The sequence below is a fragment of the Sturnira hondurensis genome, unplaced genomic scaffold (assembly GCF_014824575.4).
Source record: "Sturnira hondurensis isolate 20B ecotype Veracruz unplaced genomic scaffold, ASM1482457v3 Scaffold0010428, whole genome shotgun sequence".
NCBI classification, from domain to species: domain Eukaryota; kingdom Metazoa; phylum Chordata; class Mammalia; order Chiroptera; family Phyllostomidae; genus Sturnira; species Sturnira hondurensis.
Window position 1 is genome coordinate 24,701,460 of NW_028083059.1, and position 21,134 is coordinate 24,722,593.

General features: G+C 34.4%; 1 protein-coding gene across 1 annotated transcript in view; it reads right to left on the reverse strand.

The window, feature by feature from the left end:
• Positions 1–21,134, reverse strand: part of SAMSN1 (SAM domain, SH3 domain and nuclear localization signals 1) — a 48,874-nt gene that overhangs the window by 13,380 nt on the left and 14,360 nt on the right. Inside the window, exons 2-7 of the mRNA XM_037059039.1 lie at positions 15,270–15,341; positions 11,856–12,005; positions 7,809–7,938; positions 5,580–5,731; positions 2,526–2,732; positions 247–397 (exon numbers count right to left, since the gene is read on the reverse strand). Of these exons, the coding sequence (XP_036914934.1) occupies positions 247–397; positions 2,526–2,732; positions 5,580–5,731; positions 7,809–7,938; positions 11,856–12,005; positions 15,270–15,341 (862 nt within the window). The remainder of the gene's footprint in view (positions 1–246; positions 398–2,525; positions 2,733–5,579; positions 5,732–7,808; positions 7,939–11,855; positions 12,006–15,269; positions 15,342–21,134) is intronic.

A 21,134-nucleotide genomic window follows, 5' to 3' on the forward strand; every position in this document is an offset into this window, starting at 1 on the left:
AGAAGCTCAGTGAGAGACCCAGAAAATTTCATTTTCTGAGTCCAATAAGGATAGCAGGGTCCTCTTCCTAATTTTATATGTGACCAGAGTTATTTTCCGAAATATAAAAATAAAATACTTATTTTATAAAAAATAATGCATTATCTCATTCTCAGTAAACTAAATCCAGACTTTGTTTTTAATTATTTTACTTTTTACATTAAAATGTGATTATCACTAGGGAGAAGAGTAGGTGCACAAACTTACTTTCTTCATCAAGGAGATTTTCAGCAGCTGATAGTAACCTCATCCTGTCTTCTGGGTTTTTAATGTTTAATTCAATGAGGTGACTCTCTTTTATTTCCTTTAAATCTTCTAGGGTCTCATAACCATTGAGCAAAAGTGTTGATGTGTATTCCTGTGTGGGAGAAAAAATATCTATAATATGAGCTAGTCAGACTCAAATGCCTTATTCGTAGTTCTCTGTAGATTTAAACAAAATGTAGAAATAAATATAGAAACCAAAGGTGCCAATAAAACTTTTGCTTAACTTTATTTCACTAGTACTAATTTCCCACATATGAACTCTAGGGCCTTTAAAAAGCATGTATTGTATAATTCTAAGCTTCTGGAAAGACATATACAAAGAAGAATATCTTAAGCTATGCAATGCTAAGTAATGGATCAATTAAATAGTTAGACCATTCACTGTATTTGGCATTTTTTCATTCTCAAATTGCTAAATTGACAAACCTGGCATATCCTTAAGACTATGAACAAAATGTCTCCAAGTGGAGTATTTTACAGTAATGTTTTTGAATCTACATGTCTTGTTTTCTTGATCGCAAAAGAAAGCTATTCTCGTTAATTTATTGGGGTAGGTTAGAAATGAATTTGAAACAGAATTTATATAAAAACTGAATTTGGGATTTGGGTTATAAACCAAAGAGATCCAAGACTTTCTATTTAATTAAAAGTTTTTTATTAAACTTTACAAAAGTGCTGTATTTGGGAAAAAAATAGTTTCCTTCTTTCAGCACAAGTATCTTGTCTATCATTTATATCAAGATATATTAGTTCAAAATTCATAGGCTTCTGCCCCGACCAGTGTGGCTCTGTTGGTTTGGTGTTTCCCCACAAAGAGAAGGGTTGCTGGTTCAGTTTCCAGTCAGGGCACATGCCTGGGTTTCAGATTCTGTCTCCAGTTGGGGCATATACGAAAGACAACTGTTTCTGTGTTTCTCTCTCACATGGACATTTCTCTCCCTCTTTCTCCCTTTCTCCCCTTCTCTTTAAAAATAAATAAATAAAATCTAAAAAAATTCAGAGACTTCTCATTTCAAAGTCTGCACATTATTTATGTAACCCCCGTTCCCTCTCACAGCATAAAAAGTCAAAGTGAGGTTGAATACTCTTCGACTTTCTCAAAAATTTCTCCCATTTTCCTTGATCATTGCTTCAATATCCTTATTTTAGTTATTAAAATTAAGTAAGAAAAATATAAAAGTTTTAATAATCAGGAAGAACCTATTACTAGTTCTTTATGTACCAAAAAAAAGGTGGCAATTCTTTAAAACAGATCCAAGAAGGAACACTGAATTAGACCAGAGAAAACCAAAATTCCCATTATGCCATAACCATCTACCTGTAGGTTCTTGACTAAGTTATGTCACTTCTTTAGACCTTGGTTTTCTCATAGATCATGGAACAAACAAGTAAGGGAGGCAAGATTCAAACTTGAACTTCCTCTTCCCAGGAGCACTCAGTTTGAAGGTACCAGTAGGAATATACAAAAACCTAGAGACCGTGTCTATCAACAGTAGGATATAGAGATCATTCAGGGCAAACAGTTAAGGAAAGTTTAATTGGATATTGCCTAATAAATTTCAAAAACTATCAAAGTATTACTGTATTAATTCTAAAATGGGTTGCAAAAATGTAAGTTGAGTGAGCTTAGGTATATTGGATATACACACTATTTAACAAGGTAGATATTTTACTAACATAATGAGAAAATAATTGGACTACAAATGTAGACAACCCAGTTTTCTCAACACAATTATTACATAAGCTTAATGGTTTCTGTTTCCTAACTAATTATATTTAAAACAATATTATTTACTTATTTTCACTCGACTCGCTTTTGATCTCTGCACTATAGGAAATACAATTTTCTTTTCATTATTTTTCTTTCACTTAAGATTTTTATCTTTAATCTTCACACTCTCCTTATCATTCTCATTTACAAGTTTTCTCCGGGCCTCTTATTTTCCTAGGTATTTTTTATTTTTTGCTACTTTTTCTCAACATTAATCTCTACTGTCATTGCTTAGTACCATTAGAGTTTAGTCCAGAGGAGGTTATATCAAGACTCATTCTTGAATAATAAAAATAACAAAGAAGAAATAAATCTGTTCTTGGAAAATAGATTTTCCTTTGCTACTAGTCATGTATTTTTTTAAAACAATTCTGTACAAAGACTGACCTACTCTCCAATTATTCTGTCTATATGCCAGGAAAATCAAATAAGCCACAGGTTTGCTAACCTGAAGGTGAATCTTCTCTAAGAATTCCTGCAGAGTCTTATATTTTTCTGTTCCACTTCTTCGGTGTGCCTTTATTTTCTTGGGGGCTGCTTCCTCTTCTGAGATGACATCCACATAAATAAATTTGAAGTTTCCCACCTTATTGTTTAACATTCCAGTCCACATCCCCATTGGCGTTTTGCAAATAATGTCTATGATGTCTCCTTTCTAAGGACAAAGAAATATGCAAATCAGATTTCAGAGCACTCTGGTGCCCTGACAATTGTCAGAAAGAATGTAATCATAGAAAATAGAATAATGAATGCATTGTGTTAAGGGATTCCAGGACAACAGAAGTAAATCTAAGGGGATGTTTCTTTTAAAAGTTTGAGGAAACTATTTCCTAATGATAATGAAGAAAACAACATGCTTGAAGAAAAACTCCTACATTTAATGACGGCTTTTTGTTTTATTATCATATCAATTTATCAACTTCATTTGTAGACCACAATGTAATTTTACATAAATTCATTTTATGCCCACAACACAATTTGTAGTTACCTATACGAGGTGTCATTATTACTCTAATTAATACAGACCCCCCCAAACATAAAATAGCTTCCCACAAGTTTATTGGAAATTAATGGCAGAAGCAGAATCCAAGCCTAAGTGGTTGGAACTAAAAAATGATTCCTCCTGTCAAAGCAACATATGTGTACTGAAACTCAAGCCATCCTTCCTAAAGTGGCTCTCATATGGGAGAGAAAGGAGAAAGAGAAGTCCGTGACTCTGTATTTCTAATTCATCTGAAAAATTTACTTACAGTACAAAAATAAACATATCTGAATCATTGCATTCATCTTACATAGTGAAACTGTGCAGAACTTTGTAAAAATCAAATACATAATAAAAATATGTGTGTGTACTAAGGATAAATTATTTTCTTAATTATTCTAGAGAAGACAATTCTTAGATTGAACTCCACCACAAAGTCTGAAGCACTAGTTGGCCTTTTTCTTTATTCACATTTGAGACTCTACTTGGCTACAGGCTGCCAATTATAGGCAAAAGTAGAAAACCCAATAGTGGTAATTATTTGTAAAGAAAATTGATATCTATGCAAATACAGTGCCTACATTTTAGAGACATAGTTATTCTATTGAGACTTATAACTTTCTACCCTAGATAAGACATTATGCTTTCTTATAGTTTTGCCATATTAAGGATCTACCCTCAAATGAACAAAGCATTAAGTTGGCCTACTAAAAGTATTTTTTCCTGCTGTTCTGGTCTTTCTGATTTGTAATAGCCTGCCTTTCAGACCATATGAGCTGTTCATCTAGTTCTTCCTTTAACCATAGGGTATCAAATCCTAGGTTCAATGGGATCAGCCAAGCAGACCCAGAAAATCCTGAGAAGCTCAAAAGGGAGTTTCTAAGCATGGCAGCCTTCTGCTGCATTCTTCCTATTATCTTTAACAGTTATAAAAATGTATTTTCCAGGGAAGGTCACCAAGCAAAGACTCAACTTCATTTTGGATAAGATCATTTATAGAAACATGAGAAATCAAATGTTAGTGGTAACTGTGGGATTCTTAATGTGTCTTACAAGAGCTCCACAAACATTGCTTTAGGCAGTACCAGAGTCAGTGAACGGACCTGATACGCAGGGAAGGTAGAAAGGTGCCCTGAACCGAAACATGTTCAGGTTATTCCCTTCTACTGACCTCCCGTCACGCCCTTTACTAGACCACCAGCATCCTTTCCCCAAGACAGGGACTAGGAAATGACTAGGAGGCTAATAGTGAGGAATAATGTTCTCTGCAATCCCCAGCTAGGCTTGCTTTGACTTGATGTCACAGAGTGGATGAAGAGAAGAGCTGTGTGTCTTGAATGTTAAATAATAATATCAATACTTCATAACTGATTAAGTTATTGCTTAACATTGGCTTGGTGTTGACAGTATAAAAATTCATAAATCCTGTCTTTTAGCTATCTAGCGCTTTCTGTTACTAAAAGGAATAATTTAACTTCTATAAAATATTTTAACTCTAAACCTTCTTCTGTTTGTGCTATGTAACCAGCTCCCCCACTTGAGTAGGACAATGAAAATGAAGGATTTCCCATCCATGATCTTATTGTGTTATATGACACAAGGGACAATGCAGATGTAAGTAATGTCCGCGATTAGTTAATTTTGTAATTATCTGGGTGTTTTCTGATTTAATCAGGTAGGAGCGGTTAAAAATAAAGGGATTTGAAGCATGAATGAGTTCTTCTCCCGCAGGCCTTAAAGAAGCAAACAGCCATGCTATAGAGAGAGGGCTGGCAGCCTCCAGGGGCTGAGAATGACCTCCCATCAAAACCCAGCAAGAAAGCCTGAGCTTTATTCCTACAACTGCCACTGAGCTTGGATGATGACTAGAGCCTTAGGTGAGATGACAACTTGATTTCAACCCAGTGAGACTTTAAACAGATAAGCCATGCCCAAATTATAGTCTACAGAACTGTGAGCTAACTAATAAGATATTTGTGTTGTTTGAAGTCCCACAGTGTGTGTAGTTTGTTATACAGTAATAAGCAATGAATATAGAGCATAAGAGTAAGAAGAGGGAATTCGGGGTGGGGAATATCATTGGTAGAAAGATGTTTGGTTATTCAAGGTAACCAATTTAAATTCTGAAGTTGCCTGGACCAAGTCTGATTCCCAAGGCCTTTGCTCTGCTGAACTCTTGCCTGGTATCTCCACCTTTTCTTCCTTTGCTTGGCTCTACTATTTTCACTTCAAGAATTATCAGGCAGAGCTGGGTACCTGCTTTTTAGAAAAACATACATAATTCCACCTTCCTGGATAGGCTATAATTCTGCATTATCTGTGTAACAGTAACTTATGCTAATAACCTCACAGGATGGCTATTAGCACAGAATTCCACCACAGTAAACCAGTCCCCAGTCCCACTGTTTGGAAGAACACACTTACATCTACTCCCCCTGGTTCTCAGGGCTTATGCTTCTGGAATGAATCACACAACTGGCATTGGATAGACCACACAACATGTAGATACGATGTACACACCTTGATTTTGAGGGAGTCAATGTCATAAGGGCTTGGCGTGAAATCAGTATGCACTCTGGCACGGCCACAGAATGGTCCAGAGTAGGAGCAATCATCATCTAGTCGAAAGCTGTCCCGATTACTCGTACCATCCGAACAGCTTGTTATGCCACCTGGGGAAGGCAAAGCAGAGGTTAACAGTTCTCACTGAAGGTTCATAACATTCTGAACCCTCATCTGGAAACAACTACTCAGGGGCAATGCTCAAGCACTGGAGCCCGCCCTCCTGTCGAGGCTCTAAGTCTCCGCCTTGTTTCTGCCTCCCAGTCACTCTCCATCAGCAACCTCTGTCCTCTAAGCCCCTTGTGACCTTTCTTCAGCCAGCTTGACCACCCTCTCCTCAAGCACTAACCCAAGTACCTTCTGCCTTTGGTCTCTGTGATTTGTGATCTGATCCAGTAGAGGGGTGTTTTGGGCATTGGATACTTGTTAAAGGAGCAGACAGGATAGATTAACTCCCTGTACAAACCAGATAATTTTGTACAGGTGGTTTTCAAAACTGTTCTAAACTGCACTTTTTAAGCTTTTTCAAATTTTTGTTTTTTTGGTCCACTTCATTTTTGGCTTTGAACCACAGAGGAAAAAGAGAAAACTGATTCCATTTTGCTACTTGTCTGGGGGCAAGAATGGTTCCCAGTGAAAGAAACTCTCAGTTTCCCCATCGCACTTTATTGTCATCTCTCCCCTTCAGTGTGGCCTTTTGGTGCTCAGTTCAATGATGGAATAACCTCGGTTTCTCTACCATACATTTCAGTAACTGTGGAAATGAGGTCAAGATTCTTAGGGATGCTCCATATTGTATGTGAATTGGTGTAAATGAAAGGTGAGTTCCAATTACAGAAAGGAAGTTGTATGTAACAGCTAAGTGGGTCACCATCTACTTACACCTTCTCTTTCATGACCATGCCAGGCCCTGGCTTTATATGGCACATTTATATTAAAGCAATTCTTTCTGCATTCAGCATCACAATTTAGAATTGTAAAACTTCCAGTGGAAATGAATACTAATGATATCTGAATTTCACACATGCAAAATCTTATCCTTTAAATGTTTTGCAGTAGCTTTTTTTTTTTTTTACAAAACAACTGTTCTACAGCCAATAGAAATAAAATTCAAGATATTTGAAACATCTGGTCTTTGATCTACAACTTCAAATAACAGAAGCAGTTGATTTTAAAAAAATGAAAAATCAACTTTGCAAAAAAATTTTAAAGCCTTTAAAAGATTAGAAGAATGTGTAACAGTATGCATATAAAAAGTGATAAGCACACTACAATAGCAGTAGTTTCAACCAAATATTATAGCTGAATATATGACTGAATCCTGCGTGATATTCTTCTTTAAAAAATGTCAGTGTTTTAAGAAAATTCTTATTGAATATGTGCTTATTCCTTTTTGTAACCTAGTTGGTGATATTCCTACTTTTTAAATATTTACATATTTTTCACTCTTTACTCACTAATGTTGGGTGGAAACCTAAAAAGTGAATGTCAGAATTGATGTAAATGACAAATGTTTTTTTAGATTTTTTTTTTGAGGAAAAGAAAGGAAAATGTGAGAGAGGGCAGGAGAAGAGGAGAAGGGAAAGGGAAGAGGGACAAGGAAGGGAGGGAAGGGAAGGGAAGGGAAAGAAGGAAGGAAGGGAGGAAGGGAGGAAGGGAGGAAAGGAAAGAAAGAGAAAGAGAGAGAGAGAGAGAAAGAAAGGAAGAAAGAAAGAGAGAAAGAAAGAAAGAAAAGAAAATAGGAAAGGGAAGGAAGGAAAGGGAAAGAAAAGGAAGGAAAAAGGAAAGAAGCGAGGAAGGGAAGAAAGAACAGAATTTTGTTGTTCTAAACACTGGAAGCTGTTTTAAAAATTTTGACCCAAGATAATGCTAGTTCAACCCAGTACACATTTTTATTTTAGAGATGCATTTTTAATCACCCAACATGATCTTTTGAGGCAAATCCCCAAAAGCCCTACTGATCACAGTGTTAAAAATTTCAAATAATACCTATCTATTATATTAAGTCCATTTTAAACAATAGCAACACTTTATATTCAACACATCATACGTTTTCACTACTTGTTTTACAAGGTAGCTGGAAACTTGTCAGTAGTTTGACAAACCAGTCCCCAAAAAGCAAAGCTGTTGTTTCTAGTTCACTTAGATCCCCTGCCCAGGATCTTTTTTCTTATTTTATAACCTTACTTGATGAGCTCCGCCTGCTGTAGAGACTATCCATGGAATCACTGGCTTTGAGGGAGAGCTTTTCTGTGTGTGTCCCAATTATGGGGTCACTGTTCCGACATGGGAGGTCATCCTCTCCATCTTCTACATCCTTCAGAAAAACATATCGGGTGTTAAGATTGGATGACTGATTTCCATGGAGATGTTCACTGTGTGCATTGACTTAACAAACAAGTTACAAATTAGCAATAAAATACTTAGAAATCATTAATCTTAATCATTCATTTTCTAACAAAACATTTTGTTGTATACTTGGGAAAATTATTTAGACAGAACATTCCACATTATGGAATTCAACTAAAATTATAATGGTTCATTTTTTAAAATTAGGGTGAATATTGTATCAAGACTATTTAACCAGAAAAGTTAGATTTATTGACACCTATGCTATTTTTGCTACAGAACTTTTATTTCTCCACATTCTCTTTATCACCTATTTACCACCATTACTAATCTTTTGAGAGCTGATATTAGAATTTTAAACTCTGCATAGTTGTTTCATGTCAGTTGCTTGCACCCCACCAGATCAGTAGATATGAATAAAACATGCACACTTTGCAATTCTAAAGCAAAGCTTATCTAAGAAGCTTCACAAAGCTCATACCATGCTTTCTACCTAGTCAAGTAAAAAGCAAATCTTGCATAAAATTAGAAAGACAGACAATTTCAAAGCAAATTACATCTGCTAGAAAACATCTCAAATGATTTCCATATTTAGGTTGTTTGGACAAAAATCTATGAATTTCTTAATATTCATCAAAATATAATTTAATATTCCCGTTTTTGAGCATTTCTAAACATTAATAAAGCTTCAGAATATACATTTGATTTGTACTCAATTTGATTCTCTGTATTTACCCATTCCTTTGTTCATTTGCTCAGTCATTCACCATAAGTTTAGAGAATATTTTCTAAGTACCTGACACTGTTTTGGGAACAAGACAACAGGGCCCTTGCTCCAGTTAGGTACATTTTAGTGTGTTAGGCTGTATGTGAATGTGCACATGTATAGTGTTTGAGTAGGTGTATGTAAACAAAATGAACAAGATAATATTTGAGAATAATAAGTGCTATGAAGAAAATAAAATTGGGTGATGAGAGAGAATTAGCTACTAGGATTGGGCTGGGCAAAATTTGTCTAAATTTAGATAGAGTAGCCTGCAGAGAACTCCTCCATAATTTAATATATGCTCTAAATTTTTTACCTGAATGATGAGAAGATATAACTTATGTGAATATTTGGAGACAGTTTTTCAAGCAAAAGGAACAGCGAGATCAAAATAACTAAACTCAGAATTAACATGGGCTATTCACAGGGAAAAAATAAGAAAGGAGAGTGTTAGGATATGAGTTAAGAGAAGTAGACTGGAGCCAGGTCAGCAAAGCTTAACAGACCACATGTGGTGGCTGTGGAAATGTGCCACTCAGATTTTTTGCTGAGGAGCCCTTCTTTACCGACGGCCCCGCTAGTGCCTCTTTGTATCCAACGCTAGGTTTGCATGGGAGCTATGCTACCTTCCAATGACTGAAATGCTGGGGTACTAGCTGAATACTAGTTGAGTCCATTCTCATGGGATGTGGGGCTCCTCTAATGTAGTTAGAGGAAAAGGGTAGTTCAAGGACTCTCCATCAATGTGGCCAAAGGTTTCTCAGAACAGGGTTGAAGTCTGAGACTCTAACCAGTTCTCCCTCCTTCCTCTGCTTTCACTGGTGTCAGGCTTTCCCTGCCCAGTTCTTCTTTCTCTTCTTTATTCTTCATAGGCATTGTTTCCCCTAAATCTTTGGCATATCTGTTTCTATCTTAGAGTCTGCTTCTCAGACTGAAATGAACACGCCATAATAAAGGAATGCATTGTGAAGGTATTATAAAATTTTATCCAGGGGAGGTATGTGTTCTGAATTTTATGTTTTCATAGATTTTTTTTTCACGTGGAGGATGGCAGTGGAAAGAGTAAAGAAAGGAAACCAATTCAGTGATTATTATACTAATCTAGGCAAGAGAGGTTGGTTACTTAGTTTAAAGCATGAATAGTTTACATGAAGAAATTAGGGGCTTTAGATATACTTTGAAATTAGAACCAAGTAGATATGCTGATGAGTTGGTGTTAAAAGTGAAAAAAATAAGGAATTATTAGGTTTTCTCCCTCTCTTGCTTCCTTCTTCTCTTCCTTCCATTCATCTGTTTGTTCTTCCTGGCATCTAGAGTTAGGACAGTGTTGTGTGTTGGTACTGGGAAGACTGGAAACAATTTGTTTGCATAGCATAAAGAATCAATAATTCGGTTTTGTATATATTAGGTTTTAGATATGCATTCAAATGATGACATTAAATAAGCAATTGGTTATGTAATAAAAAGTCATAGCTAGAGATGTCATTGTAAAAACAAACTCATGAGACTGGATGAGAGAGAGTAGGAGAAGAGTGCAGATGCGGTAGAGCATCCAGGAACAAGCCTCAGGAAGTCTTAATATTTCGATGGACAAGATAGAGAGCAGAGCTAAGAAGGGAAACTGAAAAATAAAGAAGGCCAGTAGAAAGCCTAAAGAGCTTAAGAAAAGTGAATGTTTCATATATAATGGAATCATTACTTATATGAAATACAGCCGAAAAGTAATTGAAGAAGAAAGAAAAGTGGCTACTGGATTTGGCAACACAGAGGTCAGTACTGACTGTGACAAAGGTTCTAATGGAGTACTAGGTGAAAGTCCTGCTGAAGTGGATTCAAAAGAGAGTGAACATTAAACATATTTATAGGTCAATGGAATAGAACTGAGAGTCCAGAAAGAAACTCATATATTTATGACCAATTGATTTTCAACAAGAGTGCCAAGACAACAAATATGATGGGGGAAGAATTGTCTTTTTCACAAAGTGTTGAGGCAACTGGATATCCACATTCAAAAGAATGAAGTTGGATTCCTACCACATACCATGTAGAAAAATTAATGAATTTTACACTAAAATTTAAGAATTACAAGTATAAAACTCCTAGAAGAAAAGATAGGAGTAAATCTTTTAAAACTTAAACAAATGGTTTCTGAGATAAAATACTAAATGCACAAGTGATGAGGAAAAAAATTAGACACATTGCACCACCTCAAAATTATAAATATATTTGTGCTGCAAATGACACCATCAAGAAAGTAAAAAGAAAATCCACAGAATGGGAGGAAATTGATGGTATTGCAAATCATACATCTGATAAAGGACCTGTATCCAGAATATATTTTAAAAATACTTAAAGATCAACAATAAAAAGACAAGCCTATTAAAAAGTGGGCAAAGATTTCAATAAACCTTTTTTTGAGGAAGATATACAAGTGGGTAATAAGCACATAAAAAGAATCTTAACATTAGTCTTCCGAGAAGTGCAAATCAAAACCTCATTGTGATTCCACTTCACACCCACTAGGATGGCTAGCATCAAAAAGATAGACAATATCAAGTGCTTACAAGCATGTGAAGAAATTGGAAACCTTATACATTGCTAGCAGAAATGTAAAATTATGCAAGTGCTTTAGGAAACAGTTTTTCAGTTTCTCGAAATATCAGAGTCACCATATACCTAGGAGAATGAAAAAAAAATATTTCCATGCAAAACTTTGCACACAGATAGTTATATCAGCATTATTTATAACAGCCAAAAAGTAGAATATGTACAAAAAGTACAAATGTCCATCAACTGATGAAAAGATAAATGTGATTAATGTTTTATTGCCAAACATTATTTGGCAATAAAAAGGAATGAAGTACTGATATTTTCTACAATGTAAACTATATATGTTCTTCATATACTACATGTCTGTGATCTTTTTGAACCTCAGTTTCTTCTATTAAACAGGAGTAACAGCACTTTCTTCCACCCAACTTCTGGGCACAATTATCGAGGGAGAAATAGATGTTGAAGTCCTCCATAAAGAATAAGCATTTCTACATCTAGAAGAACATGTTAAACATTTTAAGAAAAATTTAATAGGGAAATAGAAGTGATTAACAGAGTACACTTACCTTTTCCTCAGAAAGGGCTTTGATGTACTTTTTAGCCACTTTTTTCTTCATTGTCCAAGAAATGGCTCTCATCTTTTTACCTAAACCTTTTCCATTATTTGAATTTTTAATTTGTTCTCCACTTTCGTTCATGAGTTCCTCCTCATACACCTAGTTAGAATTGTTTACAAAAGAGAGGATGATAAAACAATAAGAAGCATTAATCCTAATATTTCTCTATAAGATAAAATAATGCAACAATATAATTAATATATTTTATAATGTAACACATATTACAGTATACAAAGAATACATGAAATAGAATATATTCATCACATCACCTTTAACTACTTCTCGTATTTCCCTTGCTCACTATAGCAATGTTTCTCAAAATGTGGCCCCCAGACCAGCAACATCAGCATCACTTGGAATGACCTGTGTTGTAACAAATGCTTCCAGTGATTTTGAAACATGTAAAGCTTAGAAACAAGCGTAATCAAGTACGGCCATGTCCGTCCTGCTGCTTCCTCTCCGCGTGTTCCCAGCAATGTTTGCACTTGCTTTTGCTACTGGCTTCCCTGGAATCCACAAATGTATTCCTTCCTTCATCCAGGATTCTAATCAAATACCACGTAACAAGACAGCAGTCTCCTGGTTGATAACGCTATTTAAAGTAGCTCTCACTTGTCCATACTCCCTGGACAAGTATACTCTGATTTATTCTTCTTCTAAACATTTAATGGTACTTGATAATATATTTGTTCATGTGATTATTGCCTGAGTTTCCCACTATGCTGTGTGTTCTATGAGACTAGAGACTACCTGTTTTACTTATTCTGGGTATTTATAATACTTCTAGGAGTATAACTGACACACAATATATTTTGAATAAGCAAAACTTCTCACGTAGAACTTTGGAGTGATTTTTTTTCTTGGAGAACATATTTGGGTGACATAGCCTTAATATCTCAGGTTTGTAATAAAGAACTCTTGAAGGTGATCTAGTCTAGTGTTGCTCACCACTCCAAATAGGTGGGCAGCTAGTCATTCCCTGAATATAAATATCATGGAAACTTCTACTTAGTGAACTTGAATATTTTAATATGAAGGTTTAACCATATAGTTAACACCATTATTAATCAATACTACATTTTGCTTCATGTCTTACCCCAAAGTACCTGTGATAAATATGAATGGACAGCCAATTTAAGCCCTCATTGCACTTTATTAATTTCTACATTCAAGGTTATAAAGACAAAGATTCTCTGCTTAGTTCAAAAAACCCTCAATGAAATATAACTTGAAAATGGTTTGAAATTTTAGAGTTAGCCTTTTTCTTCTCTTTTCTCTATTTAAACTTTATCTTCATTTAAAATTACAAATTAAAATAAAAAAGAAAGTATATTACTTTATTACTACCTATGTTTATTTACCATTGCCTAAACTTTAACAACACCACAAATAGTTTTAGATTTTTATATCATTCTTTTCAGAAGCTTTAAAGAAACTACCTCAACAGGTATTTTTGATTTTAACATGTATCTGTGCTGCTTTCTTTCTTTCTTTTTTAATATTTTATTTATTTACCTTTAGAGAAGAAGGGAAGGAGAGAAGGAGAGAAACATCAATGTATGGTTGCCTCTTGTGAGTCCCCTGCTGGGAACTGGCCTGCAACCCAGGCATGTGCCCTGACTGGGAATCGAACCGCAATTGTGTGGCTCTCAGGCCCACGCTCCATCTACTGAGCTACACCAGCCAGGGCCTTATGCTGCTTTCTTTCATAGCCTGAATCACAATTTTATTTAAAAATTTATTTATTTATTTTGCTGTTGTTTTAATCATCTCTCCTTAGACTCCAGGCTTCATTAAGTAAGGATTTTCATCTGTTATTGTAACAACACTTTCTGAGTGCCTAACAGAAATTCTGTCATAGAATAAATATTTGTAAAGTGAATAAATAAATATGTTAAATGAGTGAATGAATGCTAGATTACTGAAAATGTGCAATCTACATTATCAGGTTCACTAAACTTTCACAAATACTAGGTCACTATTACTAGTCGGTGAACTTGAATGAGCCTGAGAAACTTTTTAGGTTAACTCTATAGTTATAAACTTAATAACAATGGAGTATAGCTATTTATGATTATGGAAAACTTAAGGTTTATACAATATGTTAACTGAAAATAAAATTATGTAGGGCTTGTATGCATATATATCCATATATGTCTCTCCATAAGCCTGTGTACATAAACTTATAAATGGATAAAAGGGAATGCATATAATATATGTGTATAAAAGGGGGTACATTGTATACACATGCATATGTAGTATGAATAAGGATATTTATAAAGTAATGATAGATGTCATTTTATTTTCACATTTTTGTCTAGAATAATTATTTAAACATATTTTAAAATAGTATAGATAGATGCATGTAAAAATCTGAAAAGTATTTTGAGAAATTAGATCCAAGAAAGGAAAAATTATTTATAAAAAATAAAAATAAAGATACACTAATTAGAATGAATAATTAAAGGTGAGTAAAATCTAAAACCTATTGCTCTAAACCACATGCACCATATGTGGTACACATATGAAATGCAGAAGATTTCCTTCAGCTGCATTTAAAGCATTGATGGTTTGCAAATGTGTGTGGAATGGGCACCACTGAGACGTTTCAATGCAGGTGGTAGAAGTGTGAGTGCGATTGAGAAGGCGTCTTCTTTCCCTAGGAAATTTACTATTAAGCTATTTAACCATCTCCTGAGTGAAAGAAGGTACACCTAATAAGCCAGGCGGTGAAAGACAAATACCATATGATATCACCGTTAACAGGGATCCAAACAACAAAACAAACAAGCGAGCAAAATATGACCAATGACACTCAAATATGGAACAGGCTGACAGGGTCCAGAGAGGAGAGGGAAGAGAATCATAGGGGAAAAGGGGATGGACTCACATGAACAAGTATAAAGGACACATGGACAATAACTAAGGGTGGGGGGCGGAAATGGAAGGGAGGCGGGGAGCATGGGGCAGGGGGCGGGCAGGGCTGGGAATATAAGGCAGAAAACTGTACTTGAACAAGAATTAAATAAAAATAAATAAATAAAATGAAAAAAATGGAAAGAAATTTAACATACATATTGTTTAATGGTGGAAATGCTCAGGAAATTAGGAATTGTCTGCGTTATACGTAAGTCTCTTCTTAAGTTCATGTTCTGCCTCCCAAACATCGGTTAGGCTTTTTAGAGAGCTCTTTGCTCCCACATGGTGCTTACTAGGTACTAAAGAATTGTTTGTTCATTTATCGTGAAAATATATGCAAGGCAATGATTTTAAACATTTGCTTTTTACTATACTTTACAAAATTGATAGTGGCTTTATAATTTTTCATGTTTGCATTATTCATAAAACATAATAAACACTAACCTCTGTTGAATCATCCGGTTTTGATACAGAATTATTCCGAAAGCGGTCAAAATTTCCAAAGCTGCTGCTGCGCTATAAAATAGGAAAGAAAGGAAAAGAAAAGGAAGTTTAGGATTTGTGCTTTTACAGTTAAAAGCGCAAAATAGATTATGGTTCAATAAGCATTAGTTATGCAAACACATTATTTTAAAAAGTTCTCTCTAGAATAACTAAAGGCACTGAAGTTATAACTATTATTAACATTGTAATTTTACAGTTGATAAAGTGCCTTCATGTTTTGTGCTATAGTGTTAAAAACTTTGGAGGAAAACTATTAATTTTTTATTTTAGAATGCTAATTTTGCTCATAGGAATGGAATTTGTTACTAACCCGACAACCAACTGATAAACAAACAAGAAAACAAACGAAAAAGCATCTGAGTACCTGGAACATTATACCTCATAAAGATCATATCTCTCAAAAAAATGAATACAAGTACACTTCTACTGTTAACTCCTGCTAATTTGTGAAATTCGCTACTTGATGTCAGAAAGAGAAGATATACACATATACCTATTAATAAAATAAAAACAACATTTAGGCACGCACCATTCAGTTTTCAAGTAAAAATGAAGTTTTCCACATTAAACATGAAATTACAGTGAGACCTCAAATCAATTTTATTCACTGGTTTTGAGGAAAAAAATCAATTATGTTAATAGAAGATTTGTTTCCTTGGTTACTTTCTGTCTTGCAAAACTAAATATTTATCTCATGCAATTTATTCTATGCAGGCAATTATAAACAATTTCTGATATGCTATAAAGTAAATGACTCTCCAAAACACATTTGCAAAAATCTTTAGAGTCATTTAGCCAAAAATTGATATTTCTTCAGTCTATTTAATTTTATATTATTGTTTGGAAAAGGTAGATATTTGATATTACATTCTTTTGGTAACCACGAATCCAAGAATATGTTCTATCTTAAGAACTTACTCTCATTTTAAGCTTGTATTTTCAAAATAAGGTGGTGGTACTGAAAAACAACCTGGTGATTAGAAACACTGATGATGAGAGCCAGTAATCTATAAAACTGTATTGTGCTTTCAGATGTCACAGCCCACTTTAGTTCAAATTAGCATCAATGACTCTTAGTCCTTTCAAGCACTCTTATACTCATCTCTCCCCAACAGCTACCTTTAAAACTCTTTGCTTCCCTTTTAAATAAGGGAGAAATAAAAAGGTGAAATAAAAAGGTCCTGACATGTGACAATGGGTTAGCTTGATAGACAGTGTGATACAGAATATACACTCTAAGGATGATGGCTATGTTAGACACAATTAGTGCCTTTTGCTGACTTGCCACTCCTGCTGAACAAGCCCTTGAGCTTGTGGCAAGAGGAGAAAAAGAAAAAGGCTGGAACTGAGAACCACACTGGAAAATACAAAGCCTTTTCATGCACAGTTTGCTCATCGGGAGTGACTTCCCAAAGCATTAATCACTCCAACTTGCCGAATAGGTATTTCCATCAGGTCATCATTGCCCAGAAATCACACAAGGGAATTGAACGCAGGGTTGTACTGCTTAGGAACTATCTGAACACAGAGAAATGTGTTATTCTTTTATATATTTGAAAGAGGCATATGGACTATTGGAGCCTATGCTTAGAGCAAATTCGTAGCCTACCTCCAGCCTGCATGCTGCCTACTAAACATGAATGAGGGTTACAGCATGATTTCCACCACGGATAATAGGGTCATGTTGCCCAGGAGGGTACAGAATAGGCTTGCTTCAGCATTTCTCTGCACTATCTTCTGCCATTAAGTAATCAATAATCACCCCCTTTTAAAATTAATTCCCTCTCATTGTATCAATAAAGAGAAGCAGGTTTAGGAGGAGTAGTTTAAGAAGGCTTCAGGCCTATTACTTTGGATTTGTCAGTCATCTCATTATGAATTACTCAACAGTTTTAAGCGAGAGGAGTATAATAGCAACCCAGGCCAAGACAACCTTAAGAAGCAAATCTATGTGTTTAAAATTTTTCATCATTCTCTAAGTCTAAAAGTGACTTTCTGAGATGGCTTTCTGGTATATAGGTTATGGCTGATGATGAAAAAGGGTTACTATCTACTTTGAGGTGTAGACAACAGACAGATTTATAATTTCTCTTCCAGTTAAGTTTCTAACGAAAAGATGAATCATGTGGTAGAAATTGGTTTCATAGACAATAGTATTTTATAAATGCTAATGTATTATTGGAATATTGACAATTTTGCATGGCATAGTTGTAATGGATTAGATTTAGCAAATATTATTTGTGACGTAAGCTCCCATCATGACAGAAGTTATATATATACTGTATATATATATATATTAGTTCTGCACATATATGTATGTATATAAAGAGTAACTTTAATAAAATGCAATTCAGATTTTAGATAATTTTTTGTTTGTGTTGACATTATATCATATTTAGTCTTTAAGTAAACTCTATATAAATTTATAGTCTCTTGCTGTCCAATTAAATACATTTGTAAAATGGCACAACACCTGCAGAGGAGCAAAACTAGCAAAATTACCTTTTATTTGCCTTTTGACCCAGCAATTCCAGTTCTAGACAGCTATACTAGAGATACATTTGGATATAAATTGATTTACACATCACCATTCATTGTAAAACTTTTATGTTATCAAACAGCTGTAAAGCTCAATGTTCATGATCGAAAAGGGACTGATTGGATGACATATGGTAAAACAGAGGACTTGTGTGCAGCTGTGAGTAATTGAAATATATCTCTATATGCCGTTGTGGAATGACCTCCAGGACACAGCGTACATAAACAATAGCCCAGTGAAGAAAAACGTACATAGGGGGCTGCAGTTCTAAGGGGGAAAATACATAGTGTTTTAATATAGGCAAATATCTTAGATGTTTCTAACAGAAATGGGGCATAAGAAACAAAAGAGATGGGAAAACATAGACTTCTCTGAATATATCTTGCTTTATAAATTTGACTTTAAAACTATGTAACTGTTTCTCATATATTTTACATATTTATAAACAAAATTAAATAAAATCATCCTTAAAAATTTCAGATAAAAATAAAACAAATGAACTTAATTCCATATTTATTTATTTATTTATTTATTTATGTATTCAACACTCAATTTATTCAACAAGACATTTTTAGGGAGTATAGTATATGCCAGGTTCTACTCTGGGAGTTGTGAGCACAGCAGTAAATAAAACAGTTTTGCCTTATGGCAGTTATAGTCTAATGAAATGGTTATATTAGCAAAATGTTTGAACTTACTTATATTTCTCATATGACTAGCACTGGAATCATTTAATAATTTTATAAATCATCAAATTGTATTATAATTGCTCTTTTCTTTGCTTATTTTTCCCGGATACTTTATCTTCTTGAGGACAGTTTCTCCCCCAGTGGCCTATGAAATATCTAGCACATAGTAAGAATTCAATAAAGTGCACTAAACAAGCAAAGTATAGTTCCATATTTAAATGGTGGCTTAGATAGAGGAATTATTTTACGTGACTTTAAAAAACAGTAGGTAGACTGTCCAAAAGACAAAAAAAAGACAAACTAAATTTTAACCTGTTTTTAGTAATCATATTGCTATTAGTAATATTGATATATATTTTTAAAAGTTGAGGGACAATGAAAACAAGTACTGATGTCAATGACATTTGGCATTGCAACTCCCTGTCAGAACTCTCACAGTTCCCATCTCGTCAGACCACAGAGAGTGTAAACTTCCAGACTACTGCTGTCAGAACAGCGCAGTGACCACACTGAAGGTACCCTCACTGGAGCAGACTGTATCCAAAGATGTGATAATTTTATCATCAATAAATGTACCTGAGCTATATTAAAATACATCTAATGTTTCAAAATTCATGAGTTCCTAATTGTACTAAAAAGAGAAAATCCAGTAGTTACCTTTGGAAATGTTATATATACTTCTATTATTAGAACTGACACGTAAAGGGAAAGACATTTGATCTGTTTTCCTTGTATGGAATATATTTCAGAGTAACTACATACATAATGAGGAAAAATATATATGCTATTCTAATAAATTAAGAATGATGAAATTACAAAATTACTGCTTTCTACTCCCCAAATGCAATAATGGATCCAGGAAGTGATTATCAATGGCTACTCAGATGACAAAAAGAGAGAATCAGAATTCCTACTTCATAATACAAGTGCCTAATACCAATGATGAAATATGCTTTAAAAAAATCAATCACACCACGCTCTCTGCATTTCACATCCAGGTTAAACACAGAGACAGATGAGCATGTTAAATAATACCAAGAGAATGCGGTCTGTCACAAAAATTTAAACAATGAGAAAATCTACAAGACAAATAAACTGATTTTAAGCTGATCAATAGAAAGGAATAAAAGGAAAAAGAAAGTATAGATTAAGAACCTTTAAGAGTGGTATCAACCAAACACAATCTATGGATCCTGTTTAAATATAGATCAAATAAACTGCTATAATTAAACCATTCAGAAAACAACTGAGAACAATTTTTAAGTAAATAGCTCTTCGACGATGTTACAAATTTTTATTTGTAATTCAACCTAATCTAGGGAGGGCCGGCAAGTGTGTGAAGTGTCTGGGCGTAAAGAAGACACATGCCCGGCCATTATTTAATGATTGACTGGGTGATGGATACATGGGAAGTGTACCACTCTCTACTTTTACATGTGCTTGAAATTCTCCATAATAAAATGTCAGATCATAAAAAAAAAGAAATGTACCTACATGAGAGTTGAAAATAGTTTACAAAATGTTGATGTGTGAGAATAGGATATATGGGAAAACTGTACCTTCATCTCAAGTTTACTGTTAATCTAAAGCTACTGTTTAAAAAAATAGTCCTAAAAGACTTAATCCAGGTGCCTCTCGCTAAAAACAAAACAGAGAGAGAGAGTCAATGGTAGCAAGTTTCAAAAGAATACGTTTGTAAAACTATCCTTAGTATTGCTTCAGTCATAGTTGTTTAGAAGTAAATGCATATTTAAGGAGAAAATAGTGTTGCTTTCTAAATTTGTTTTAGTACAATTAATTTTCTGATATAAATGTATGCTATTGGTTTGCCTTTTGAAGACTATCTGAGATTACAGGGTGAAGATGACCTTCTTCCATATGGTCTTCTTGGTTTCCGCAGAAATAGGGCTGAAAAAGTCATTTATGGTGCTTGAATGTGTGTGTGTGTCGCTACACGATGCAACATGTGATTAAAAGAATTTATATGATTTATTTTTTGTGAGTCACATTTCTTCTCTAGTTTTAACAATTCTAATTATTACAGATGATACAAAGCTGACATTGTTCTTAGAAATCGTCTTGTCCTTCTCCATAAGAAAACTGTTACAGGAACCAGAACTTGGAAAAAAAGTAAATGTTTTTTAGTTCTCCACCCTGATGTGCCCCTCACTGTGCCGTTCCATTACAAGGTTTTGATCCTTTCTTTATTTTCAAAGAAACTTGCTCTCTGAGCAGGATGGAAAGTGTGGAAAGTTGCTTGGTAGAAAGAATGGTACTGAATAGACTTCTTACGACAATGACCAGCCTAAATTCATCAGCATGAAGGAGAATTAAGTCTTTTTTCAGATGTGTAAATCATCCTTTTACAAAAAAAAAGTTGATCTTTGTTTTTATTTCTAAACCATCTACCATCTTTGGGGTTTTCAAATAAATTCTTACCCCCAGCATGACTTAATATTTGGGTAAGGCACTGATGGAAAAGTTTCACAGTCTATTCAAGGAAAAAAAATTGCATATGTAAGTCAAACATGCCCAGTATTTTGAAAATACTGGCAAATTAAAAACTACATACATGCT